Genomic DNA, 13,874 nt, shown 5'->3' on the forward strand with positions numbered 1-13,874 from the left:
AATACCAATCAGACATAAAAACAAATGGAAACTGAGGAAGAGAAAAAAACCACAAATGCAATTGGCATAATATAGAATTAAAAGCTGGATTCAAAAACTACTAACTTTCAATGAAGAACAATTTGGAAAACATACTGATGTCTACTTTCATACAAACATAGAGAAATGCACATCATTTTCAAAGATAGTCAAAGGCAGATATAACACCTAAAGTTAAATAAATGCCCTACGTGTTAACACATCACTGAACTTAATTGTGGCATGACATGACTTAAGACTCACCTGCAGGACTGTCAGCATTCTCTCCTGGATGTAGCTGTATACCAGTAGAATCTATAGAATTTACTGTAACTGTCTGTAGATTTGGCAACTGACCAGTGCTTAGACTAACTGGAGTTGAAGTCAACGCTCCACCTGCTGCAACTTGACCAAGCGTGAGCGTCTGAACAGGTGTCAAAGTTATTTGCTGGGCAGCAGTATTCTGTATTTGCAAATTCTGCAAGTTCTGGACCCCTTGTACTTGAAATGTTTGCCAAGTTATCTGTCCAGAAGGGGTCACTGTCTGTGCCTGAATTAAAAAGGTTCCAGGATTCAGCTGCAACTGAAGATTTTGCAAAGCCTGTTGTGATATATTTTGACCACTGGTTTGCACACCATGGATTGTCTGTGGTGCAATTCCTTGCACAATCTGGGCTTGACTGGTTGGCTGCTGAGACTCTTGAAGTTGTAGATGCTGTACAACAGGCTGTGCTGTAGAAACCTGAATATTCTGAGCCTGTGTCTCTTCAGAAACAGGCGACTGGATATAATTTCCCTGAAGATCAGAAGAATGAACTTGCCCACTAGAAGTAGTCAAGCTATTTGTGTTTTGTTGTAGTATTCCTGTACTATCTATAGTAACAGGCAACTGTGATGAAGAGGACGTTGGCACAAATAAATCTGTATCAGTATTAGTTTCATTAATATCAGGAGAAACCCGCTCACCAGTCCTTTCTGAATTGTCTGAACTATCCATAGCTTGTCCTGTGTTTATCAAATGTCCATCGGCATTAATGCCTGCAGTCATTGTCTGAGAACTGCCCGAGAGTCCCAAAGAATCTAGATCGACACTATTGATTGGTACAAAGGTAATATTTCCTGGCAGACCAAGAGGCACATTAGCAACTACTTGGGTTTGGCCAGGAAAAGAAGAACCACCAATTGCAACTCCCTGAACCTGGACTTGACCAGTCTGTGGTATGAGATTCTGGATATTAGCAGGAGGCGTTCCAGAGGCAAGCAAGGTTTGATTAGAGCCAGGAATGATCTGAATTTGACTGTTTTCTTGATTTATACCCCCATTATCTGAAGAGCCTGGGAAACCAATCTGAACTTGCTGACCATCTGTTGACTGAATCTGTGGTATTACTTGATATTGAACATTGGACACTGTACCATTTGATGAATCTGATCCTGGTGCAACTGAAAATATTTGTTGATTCTGCAAATTCTGAAGGGGAAGGACATACTGCCCACTTGAAGCAGCAGCACTTGGAATCTGTACTAGATTACCAGCTTCATCTTTTATAGCCGTAGGTGTGGCTGACAAAACCTCCCACCGGTTTGGTGCTCCTCCTAACTGTGCAGAAGCCAAATCACCTGCCTGGATAAAGAAAACAAAAAAATGTTATGTGATATATATTTGTAATATATTTAAACTAATTCCCTAAAATCTGATATATAAATTCTACTACCTGAGAATAAAGTTCTCTCAATAACGGAGTATAAATAACAGGACAAATGACATAAGCAGCATATGCATGTAAACACCAATAATTATAATTTCTAAATGTTAATATTTATTGCAAAGACAACCCATGCTATTTGAATAGAAAAAAAAAATTCAATCAAAATATTCTCCAGGGGCCTCCCTGGTGGAACAAGGGGTTAAGCACCGCACTAGGAAGCAATCCGAAGCCTGTGCAGCACAAGTTCGAAGCCTGTGCAGCACAAGTTCGATTCCTGGCCGGCCAGGAAGCAACTCACATGGCGCAGCAGACCTTTCCTGCCTCGCCCACTGCTCCCCTCAACAGTCTATTTCAGTCAGTCTGCCTGTTCTGTTCCCCACTCTGTCTCTGGTGAATCCTCTCAAGCCCCGCATCTCTGGCCTGTACCCCAGTTCTTGTATGCATAAATAAATAAATCTTCAAAAAAATTTTAACCAAAAAAAAAAAAAATTCTCCAAACTAATCTTAAAATCCCTCATCTAAGACCCCTAGAGTTAAAAATAAGTAAGAGTGGGCCACCCCGGTGACGCAGCGGTTGAGCGCTGGGTTGCGAGGCTGCCCGCAGCCTCTGCAGCGCCGGTTCCATCCCAGGCTGCTCCCCGGACACCAGAGGAGGGTCCCACATGGCGCGCAGACCTCTCCTGCCCAGCCCGCTGCTCCCCTCAGCAGTGTACTACTTCGGTCCTTCTGCCTGCTCTGCTCCCTGCTCTGGCTCTTGTGAATTCTCTCGCCCTCAGGCACTTCTGACTGTACCCAGTGCATGTATCAACAAACAAACAAACAAACAAACAAATAAATAAATAAAACATGCCTGTATTTAAAAAAAAAAGTAAGAGTGGCTGGAAAAGATATGGATAGCTCAAAGCAATACACCTCAATCACTAGAGTTCACAAGTATACACACCCAAAATGTATCACTAAATCAGGTGCATTATATTTGTATACCAAAAAAAGTTGAATACCAAAAGTTATTGCTCTGTGACCACACAGCAAAGTTGACCTATCTGAAAGGATTTTGCAGAATCTAAAAGTTGAAGGATATAGACCATGGCTTAGAACCTTTTTAGAACCTATGTTCTATGTAAGTCTGCAGGATGCCAGGTATATACATTTCACATTCTATGATCTGCTAGAATCTCAGGTATCATTTCCATATTTTATGGATTAAGCAAGGCAGAAAAACACAAAGCAAAAAAAAAATCCTACATGTCAACGTTATAGATCTTTTTTAAGGGAACAGTATCAGTAATGTCTAATATTTGAGCTTTTATATTCACTACAACAGAGATTTACAAGATTATATAATTTTCCTCACAACAATCCTAGGAGGTGGGTATAATTCCCATTTAACAGGTGAGAAAACTGTGGGACAAAAATTCTCTAACTATCAAATGGCCAAGATAGGATTTAAAACTATGCCAAGTCTAACTCCAGAACCAAATCCTTAAACACTACACTACACTTGTCTCCCACTAAGAAATTCAAGACCCTTTATAAATTAGTAACCATCAAAACAAAGGCAATTCCTATTACACTTCCTAGCTGTGGTTTCCTATAATTCCATTTATCACTAGACAATGAGAATATATGCATATCTAGCTTAGCATTCTCAACCTAGACCCATGTCTGGTCTTCTATGAATAAGATAGCATACCAACTTTTTGAGAAAGTACAATTAAGAGGTTAGGGAGGGAGAGGGAACACAGGGAGATAACACAGAATTTCACATATTCTCAAAGGGGGGAAATATTTTCAAAGGGGGAGAATATATCAACATAAACCATCCACAAAAGTTAATATGATCAGAGATAATCTTAAAGCAACTTAACTACCTATTTCCACATAGACACACAGTTGAAAAGTATACACTTGGATGGATAAACCAGTTTGATTCAAATCCAAACATTGAGCATATCTGCCAAGATGAAATAAGCATGCTTATAAATTAATGAAATGGTTCCCAATCTACCCAAGATACGCGTGTACATGTGTACACACACACACACACACAAGTTATTACTATGTGTATAGTGGTGTATACTAGCCATCTGATCAAAACATTATTTGCAAACACAGATTAGAAAAAAAATCTCACATAAAAAAATAAAATAAAATTTAAGATATCATTGTGGGCAGTTAGGATATGGAGACAGAGTATTAGTAAAGTCAAAAAGAAACTAAAGAATAATGTGCTGTTTGAAGTTCACAAGAGGACCCATAAAGAAAAGTAATGGAAAACAGGAGAGACATTTTTATCAGGGCCTGTAGTAAATGGCTTTGTAGATCCTACTAACAAGTTTGGACTTTATCCTGCTGATAGTGAATGGAAGCTATAAAAGGTTTTTAAGCAAATGAGTAGAGTAATCAAATCTGCTTCATAAAGATAAACTAAGACCCAATGGAGGAGACTGAAAGTAAGGTAGTAGAGAATACAGGCAGAAAAACTGCGGGAGCCAGTACAAATGCCTAGGCCTATACTAAAATTACAGTCTCTCTTACACGCAACATTTACACTTAACAAACTTAAAATTTTTTAAATGAAGTACCAGTCCAACGTCATTCTTCAACTTCTATCTAGAAGTTAGTCTAGAAACCATAAGCATAAGCCTTCTTTCCCAGTATCAGAGCAACAATTCATGTTTCATTTGTCTCCTGGCCTTTTATGTAAACTAAAGATATTTTAATCTAGACACTAAAATCTGTACTAAAGTACCATGTCTAAAATCCAATCTCTTGAGAATCCATTGCTGAATTTTTTTCTGATTAGTATCAAATTTGCAATTACCCAACTTCTGTCAAAGAAGATAGCATCTCAGTTACAAATTAATTTTACACCTGGCATTTGGTTACTTTCTCAGCCTTGAAGTCAATTCATGCCATTTAAAGCATTTTTATTTTTATTTTTTACAAGATAGTTATAAGGGAAAGTATTCAACTATCAGTAAACAGCTTTCTAGTCAAGAAATTCTTGAAAATAAATACAACCACTCAAATGACAAATCTGACTGGAGACTCCCCAGGCACCCGCTTCTCTAGAAGTTAAGTAGACATAAACTGTAGGACCGTTTGCCCCCTAAAACTTCAGACCACTAATTGAAGGGAAATCCCCAAATCGAGGACAAAGTGATGTAGTTTAACTTTTTTTAAAGAACCTAAGGTCAAAAGCATCCATTAAAAAAAAGTACTTATGGGCCTCCCCAGTGGCGCAGCAGTTGAGCGCTGGGTTGCGAAACTGCCCGCGGCCTCTGCGGCGCCGGTTCGATCCCCGGCTGCTCCCTGGCCACCAGAGGAGGGTCCCACATGGCGCGCAGAGCTCTCCTGCCGCCCGCTGCTCCCCTCAGCAGTGTGCTTGGGTCCTTCTGCCTGCTCTGCTCCCCACTCTGGCTCTGGTGAATTCTCTCACCCTCCCGCACTTCTGACTGTACCCAGTGCATGTATAAAACGAAAACAAATAAATAAATAAAACATGCCTCTATTTAAAAAAAAAAAAAAAAGTACTTATGAAGCACAACAGATAAATCAAGCAAAAATTTATTCATTTCCCAATGGAATGGGAAAAATGGTACATCAGAACATGTAAGACTTTCAAGATATAAGCCAAGACTATGCTTGAGGGACATATATTACACTACAAAAGAACTCAGAACTGAGTGAAACTAAGTGATTTAGACTAGTACTCAATTTCCTTATGTTAAAAGTGGAAAATACTACCTTGCAGGGTCATAAGACCCAAAAGAAAATGTTAAGTTTTATAAACTATACAGCATTATACAATCCGAATGTATCACTCATTATGACTACTGAGAGTATGAGGACAGATTTACAAAACATCCATTAGATAGCTAGCACAATTTCCAACACAAAGATCAATGCATACTTACTGAATAAGTATTTTACCTTCAAGTCATTACAAAGAAAATGACAGAATGAATCAATAAAACTGACCTTGAAGTATTAGTCTTCTATGACAATTCCTACATCAATATTAAACATCTTTCCATTACTCCACAATGAATAGGCCCCCAAATATTTCAAAACTTCAAAGCCGATTAAGCCCATTCACTTGCAAGAAAAATTTCATCAGCATACCACCCAAAGAGATAAAGTACACTAAATACCAAATGTGAAAGGGATAAATTAAAAAATCATCTAGGACCAAAAAATAAATATACATAAATGCGAGACTAAGGGCAACACCACAGAAACAAAGGAAAATATATAACCCAGAAAAGAACTACTAATTTATTTGGTTTAGGTGCAAGATAACTCTCTGTATAAGCTAATACAATATATGAAAAACCCACCAGTATTTTTCTCAGTAACTCTATTATTTGACAACTGAAAAGCAAAACACCTACCATGGAAGTTTCTTTACTGTAAAAAGTTGTAAGTAAATCTCCTTTTATACATAAACACAAAATCACATGGTGGTTTAAAAAAAAAAAAAAAAAGACACCCCAGAGTGGCCCTGGGACTTTTTGCTGCAGTAATTGGGGGTGGGGGAGATTTGGAAGGGGGGTGTCAGAGAATGCTGTAGAAAGGGAAAAGGAAAAGCTTCATACCACTCATTGCACAGCATTTGGAAAGGATTACTGACTTCTCAGTTACCACAAAAAATTTTATGAGAGCCAGAAACTGGCAAGGAAGGAATATAACTGGAAACAAGAACAAGTGTGGAGCTAAGGTGGAAACAACCTAAGAACCATTCTTAGGCAAGCACTCAAGTTTCTTAAATCTGCAAGAAACACTAATAAAACTCAGATTTCAAATAAAAACAATTACCCAATGAATTCAACCTATGCTGAATGACAGTATAGGCCTTATTTTAAGTAACAGCAAAGGCCATTTTAATTAGTCCTTTTTTCACTCACTAATATTTATGTACTAAATTAACGAACATCAGGCCATCTCTTCCATAATATTTGCTTACACAGTTTATTCCACTAGAGTACAAATGAAATAAGCAAATTAATAATACACAAATGCAAATGTGACATTAACACTTGCATATAGGTCTTTTTCAGTTTCCAGATTTATTACTAAAATTAACAACACAACTTTAATGATAAAGTAGAAAGAGCTCTGCCAAAAAACCAACTTCTCAGTCTATGTTTATGCCAACTTTACAGGTGAGACTGTTTTGTGACTGACCTATTCAACACTGAACTGAATGTAATCAAACACACTTGGCCAAAATCCACCAGGAACCCTTATTATACCATAATAAATTCTAAATTCAAGGTATTTAAAGCAAATTCCCAGTGCAGCCAATTGGCTTTTCAATACCCTTTTAATCTCAAAACACAAACTAAACTGGCATAAAGTTGATTGGTATGTGTGTATTTCCACTTGATTTTAAATACAACAATGACTATATGCATTGTGGTATCCTGAATTGAATCCTGGAACAGAAAATGGGCATTAATGGAAAAGCTGGTGGAATCAGAGTAAAAGTTGTACTTTAATACTGTTAATGCCCGAGTTCTAGACCATGGTTATATTAACATTAGGGGAAGCTGGCTAAAGATGTAGGTTAAGGCTCAGTTATACCTTACAAATATAAAATTTTTCAAAATACAATTATTGAAAGAAAAAAGCTACACTAAAGCTCTCTATAGAGCTTTTATTATTCCCAGCGATTTGAGTAATTAAAATAAGGTGAAGCACACTTGTAAGTGGAAAAAAATACCCATGAAATCACTTAAATTCTCTTTCATTTTCTAAGATGTACAGCTGACTCTCATTTTGTGAGATGCACATGACTGAAATTCATTTTTGAACTGGAAAAATTATGTCATTTTATAAGACAAACTTACTTAAGTCAGTCTTACCAATTTTACTCAGTAAAAATATTTAAGCACAGGTATCAAACACACAAAGGAAAAAAATGCTCCTAACTGATTCTCGTTCATGTTCATCTGGCTGGAAATATGATGTCAGTAGAAACTTGGTAGTTCAGAAGAGCTGAAGAGGCAGGAAAACAACTTTCCTACAAGTTCTGTGATTACAGTAAGAAAAGGTTGGAGACAATAACCTATTGCCTAGGCTGAGACTTACATATACAATGATATGAACAGATATATGTTTTTCACCCATAACTTCCTCCTTAAGTGAGCTGATACCCAAATCTGGTAAGATGTAATTGCAGAAGTTTTCTGTTCTAACTGAAAAGAGTAAATAGATAAACAGAAGCAATTTCCTTTGCAATTTTACTTATGCAGTGGTTCCCCCCCCCCCAAGATGAACAGTGAATTTGTTTTGGCATTGTGCATACCGTTAAAAACATAAATAAATAAAAGGGGGGGCTATCAATCCACAAATACGTAAAATAATATTCACAATGTTATGCTTTTACATTTTTTATCTGTTTTAAAAATGTACACAAATCATAAAACCATACTTTTTAGACAAAACTATTCACATTCCCTTCCAGGGTAATTTGAAGCACTCAAAATGACACAATTTTAACAATATTATAGCTTAACTTTCAATGCCTAGACATAAATAATTTCCTACAGACCACTCCAAATATCAAACTTTTTATCTACAGTTAACTATACAAAATATCAACTCCTATATATCCACCTCAGGAAAAACATCAAACACGACTGATTGAGGATTGAGGTTTCCATTACCTGAAGAAGTGACACATCTGTATGTTAAACTAACGCTATAGCAACGATTCAAAGATGGAATTCACAGTTCTTAAAAACTACTTCTAAATCTGTACGAAGCCCTCATCTAACACTGGTCAGCTCCTCCCCTTGCCCCAGACTATAAAAAACACTACAAAAAAAAAGATAACACTACATCCCATCAAACCAGCAATCATAGTAAAAGGAAAATACAGTTTTGCCAACCCAATTCAACGGTAAGTATGGTACTAGTATTAGCATGCATGTAAATAGTTTCTTACAAGTACTTTTGTTTCTCACACCGGTATTCACATTCAGTTTCAAAAGCCAAAGTACTAACTGCGCCGATTTCAACGGTCGCTAATCAAATGTTTCACTGACTCCACTTAAAAAAACTTAACAGCAAATTTAAGTAGCAATCTGCAGAAACTACAACCCAACCACGTAGAAGGCCCACTAAAAAAAGCACTTCAAGTCTTTACTCCTGAATACAAAAGGCTAATTCAAAGGGGAAAAAAAACTTCATTCCTCTTTTTAACGATTTAACAAGATCTACCGAATTCCGACAAAAACCAAAAAAAAAAAAAAAAAGCTCCAGCTCGAGGAAGACTAAACACTAGAAACACGGACTCCATGGCTGGGACTATCTATGGCCGACAGGCTGTGCTGGAAAACGTTGCAGCGTCGGGCGAAGGAGTTTCCCGCACTGATACGAATTGCTCCAACATCCATTTTGGAGTCCTCTCCCCCCACCCTCGCCGACTTCATTTTGTAGCGAACGCGGGCCGAGCTGCCGCAGTGACAATTTCGAGAGAGCCTGGGCCGGCCTCCCCGCACTCGGGCACGCGAAGGCGCCGGGCAGGGCGCCCAGGTGGCGCGGCCGGGCGGGCGCGGGCCCCGCGGGCCTTTTGGGCGGGCGCGGGCCGGGATGGCGGGCGCCGGGCGCGGCGGGGGCGGGCGGCGCGCGCGGGACTTACCGCTCCGGCGGCGGCGGCGGCTGGGGCCCCGGCTGCGACCGCCGACTCCTCCTCGTCGTCGCCCGGCGATGGCGGCCCTATCTTGCTGCAGGTAGCGGCCAGCAGCGCGAGCGGTGACGGCTGGGCGTCCTGGGCGAGGGGCGGGCCGGGGAGACAGGGGGGGGTGGCGGTTAGGCCGGGCCGGGCTCGCACAGGAAGTGCGCCTCGCCGTCCCCGCCGCGCCCGCCGCGCGCCCGCCCGCGCTCCCCGCCGCCTCCGCCTCCGCCGCCGCCTCCGCGGGCCCGGCTCGCGGCCTCCCTCGCGCGCGCAGCAGCTCCGCGGCCGCGGGCGGGCGGGCGCCGGCCTCCACCTTCCCCCGGAGCCCACCCCGGCGGCGCTCCCGCTCCCGCGCGCGCTCACACACACTCACACACTCGCGCGCGCACACACACACACACACACACACACACACACACGCGCGCGCGCGCGCACACAAAAAGGCGGCGGGCGGGGGAGCGCGGGCGGGGTCGGAGCGTTGGCGCCTCGGGCGGGCAGCTCCCGGGGCGGGGGGAGGGGAGGCAGGCGCGGAGGGAGGGGAGAGTCGAGGGGAGGAGAAAGCGGCGTGAGGGGGAGCCGGGCCGGGGCTCAGCCGCGCCTCACCTGGGCCGCCGCCGCCGCCGCCGCCGCCGCGCCGTTTCCGTGCTGCTGCTGCTGCTGCTGCTGCTGCTGCTGCAGATACTCGCCGTGGCCGCCGCCGCTGCCGCCGCCGCCGCTGTCCACGTCCAAGGCAGCCATTTCCTCTTGTTTCACGGGCTTTTCGGGAGCTGCAGGCACAACGCGGGGGGGTGGGGGTGGGGAGGAAGGCGGGTGGAGGGGAGGGAGGGGGCCCGCGGGCCGCGGCGAAATTACTCGGGCAGCCCGGGCCGCGTCCCCTCCCCTCCCCCACCCGCCCCCCGGCGGCGGCGGCGGCGGCGGCGGCTCCCTCCTCCCCTCCTGCTGCTGCCCCCGCCCGCCGCGGCTGTAACCCTCCTCCTCCTCCTCTTTCCCTCCTCCTCCTCCCCGCGCTGCCCCTGCCCCCTCTCCTCTCCTCTCCTCCCCTTTCCCTTCGCGCCGCTCGCTCTCACTCGCGCTCGCTCCTCTCGCACCGTCAGTCACTCACACGCGCCCGCCCGCCGCCCGCGCCCGCACGCTGGGGGATGCGCTCCCGGCGGGCCGGGCCGCCCGCCCCGGGGCCTGGCGGGGACGAGGCGCAGCTGGGGCTTGGGGGGCGGACGGCGGCGGGCGGGGAGGGCGGGGAGGCGGGGGGGAGTGCGGCTTTCTGCCTCTCACAGACACTCGGCCCACAGGCCGGGCCGGGGGCCGGCGGCGGCGGCCCGGGGCTGGCTGTTGGCGGCGGCGGCGGCAGCGAGGGTTGCTCTCTCTCGGCTTTACGTACCGGTCATAGTGTGTTTAGGGCACCTCAGGCGGGGCTCCCTGCCGCCTTACACATGGTGAGGAGCGAAGGCGGCGGCGGCGGGAGAGGATGCGGGAAGCGGCGGCGGACACGGCCGGAGCGGTCCGGGGATTTTTTTTCCTATTTTGATTGACTGTGCGGGAAACACAAAAGGTGGAGCCTCCAGCCCAAAAGGGGGGAAGAGGGTGACAGCCCGCCCGGAAGTCCCGCCCCTCTTCTCCGTGATCATTCGCCGCCAAGTTCTCGGGCGGCGGTGCTCATTGGCCCGGACGGCCGTCCGTCGCTCGGCCCGGCGGCGCGCTTCCTGTTTGCCCCCCGGGTGGAAGAGCTGAGACAATGAGCGGCCGAGGCGGCGTAGGTTCCCGAGAGCGGCGGCGCCTCGCCGGTTACCCCGCTGTGCCCGCCTCGCTCGCCGGCTGCCGATGCCAGGCCCGAGGCGCAGGCCTCTTCCGCTTCGCGGGCGCCCGGAGCTGGCCCCGCCGAGCTGTAGGGGAGCCGAGCTGGGGAGGAGACCTGTGCCGGCGGCCCCGGCTCCGCTGGACGGTTCCTCCATCCCGGCCGCAGCCTCCACCGGATCTCCCCAGGGCCCTGCGCGCTCGGAGCCGCAGCTTCCCGGCGCTGCCTGGAGGCCATCGCCGCTCAGCCCCGGGCTGCTGCTGCGGCCGCTGCTGCTACTGTGCGAACCAGACCCGCCCCGCGAGCCGGGGGGGAGGGAGCTGTATTGGGGGAGACACCCCCTCCGAGGCTGGAGGAGGATTTTCTCACACACATTTCAACCCTTAGATGCACAGCCTGAGCCATCTCCTTCCCATCCCCCGTGGCCTCAGGTTTCCTGTCTGTCTCCCACTTGCACGTACGCTGGAGGCAGGTATTCAAAACAAGAAAGAAATCCCAATTCACCTCTTACAGGAGGAGAGTTCACTCAGGCCATTAGCACCCGAACAGAGAAGATATATATATATATATATGTATATATATATATATATATATATGAAAGGAGCAGAAACCTTTTTAAAAAAAAAAAAATCCAGTTAATAATTCTGCAGCACAAACCATATTCCTTGCTTCTTTAATAGTCTTGGTAACAAATAAAAACAAAAAAAAAACCTGCCAACATTTTTTTAATAGGGGATATCAGCGAAGTATTTTTTTCCTATTGGAACATTTTTAGTTCTATTTTAATATCTCGCTGGGTTGGGTTAACATCATTCTTTGGCATCTTTGATAGCTGCTGTCATTCTGGGAGGAAAAAATGCTGGGTTTTTATGTGTTTATGCCAACTAAGAGACATCTCTGCCTATTACCTTTAGTTCTAATTGCCAAGAAAAATTTAGATCCAAAGAAGTGGAAACTCTGACCATAGTACCTACCTTTTTTATTAGGAATCTGATTAAGACAAGAATCATTATCCCCACTATTGTGATTATTTTGATAAATTTGTGCGGGAGGATAGAGCTGTAAAGTGCAAGTACACGTGAACTGGATTTTGTGGAGCTAACTAAAAATTTATACGTTTGTGAGATTTGAGTTTTGCATCTCAGTCTTGTGCACTGTTCCCATGCTCATAGCATCAAAAGCACTGTATGGTTACTTGGGGCTTAAGTATACAAACGATAGAATTTCCATTAAAATGACCTAAAAGCCACAGATATGCAAGAACAAATCTGAAATTTTGAATCCAAGAACAGGATTAATAGGCTTTTTAGTATCATATTTGAAAGAATAGCTTTAAAGGGTAAATAGTATAAACAGTTCTATTTCACACTTAAATTTTACAGGAAAATTAAATTGTAGGATGAGTTGATTTAAAAAAAAAATAGGCTTGAAGAGTACAAATGCTAAAACAAGTAGGTGGGATGGAGGGAAGTCACAGTGTGGTCATGGATAAGTGGGATAGGTGGTAGTTCCCTCTACAGAAGAGATTTTCCAGCAACGGGAAAGGGTTTTATGGGTCTAAGCACATTATCACCATGTCCAGTGTACAAAGTCTTAGTCCAACCCACAGAGAGAGCAAAGTACTCAGCCACAGGAATTAATTTCATTTCCTCATTGGTACCGATTGACAAAACAGATCCATAGATCATTCCAACAAGGTACAAAAACACTCCATCGAATCTTGTGAAATGAGAACCTAATCAGTCAGCTTTTGATGCCACACTTGAGATACACATATCAAAAATGTCTTTAATACACCACTAGATTCAGAGAACCCATATGTAAGAGAATTATTGTCACAGAACATTTAAGGAGGCAAAACTAAAGATCATCTCTGGTGAGAACACCATTTCTTAGCTATTCCAGTACTGTCGGCAAATCTTGACATGTTTGTGGGTTTTTTTTTTTTCTATTTTTTGTTTGTTTTCTTTTTTAATTGAGATAATGCTGATCTACAACATTGTATTTGATGTAGCGTAATAGGCTTACATGTTAAAAGTTACCTATTTTCTCAGCAAAATACAGTCTCTCAGTACTACCAACTGCTCCATTACATAGGAATCCAGAGCACTTGCTTAAGAGGAAGAGAAACACAGTGGTTGATATTATTTACACTTTCTCCTTTCCAAAGATGATATGAGGAAGCTCTACTGACCACTGTTTACTTCACAGTAGATCTGGATGTCACTTTATTCTCCTTTATCCTCAATTTACTCACTATTTTTTTTTTAATTTTATATGTGTCCATCACTTTTAATTTTTTGGAAACTTCATGATGAACTTTCAATCTCCTGAAAGACTTCTATGTTCCCACTGGCCACTCTTTTGCCAATCTCCAACCCCTTTTTTCTCTACAAAGAGAAGAGGCCATTAAATAATGCTTAGATCACATCTGCAGGTGCCAAGCCATTCTGTACAGAAAACAGCTGCCCTGTGTGTAAGTGCACTGCCACACCTGAAGAACTCTACCATTTCTTTCACCACCCCTTTTGCTTTTCTTCTCTTCTGAGCATCTGCTAAGTGAACCATATGAAATTGCCAATATTCAACCATTCTTTATTAAACAAGTGAAAATTTTCTGTAGTTCCACCTGAATGTCTCTTTAATCTAACACCTGTTGCTGTGATTG

General features: G+C 44.0%; 1 protein-coding gene across 1 annotated transcript in view; it reads right to left on the reverse strand.

Annotated features, from left to right (window-relative positions):
- SP3 (Sp3 transcription factor) overlaps positions 1-10,799 on the reverse strand; it is a gene marked incomplete at both ends in the record, with an annotated part of 47,594 nt that extends 36,795 nt beyond the window's left edge. Inside the window, 4 exons of the mRNA XM_084258608.1 lie at positions 283-1,642; positions 9,379-9,507; positions 10,018-10,181; positions 10,793-10,799. Of these exons, the coding sequence (XP_084114734.1) occupies positions 283-1,642; positions 9,379-9,507; positions 10,018-10,181; positions 10,793-10,799 (1,660 nt within the window). The remainder of the gene's footprint in view (positions 1-282; positions 1,643-9,378; positions 9,508-10,017; positions 10,182-10,792) is intronic.
- Positions 10,800-13,874: the final 3,075 nt, after the last annotated feature.

The sequence above is a fragment of the Talpa europaea genome, assembly GCF_964194135.1.
Source record: "Talpa europaea genome assembly, chromosome: 1".
Lineage (NCBI taxonomy): Eukaryota > Metazoa > Chordata > Mammalia > Eulipotyphla > Talpidae > Talpa > Talpa europaea.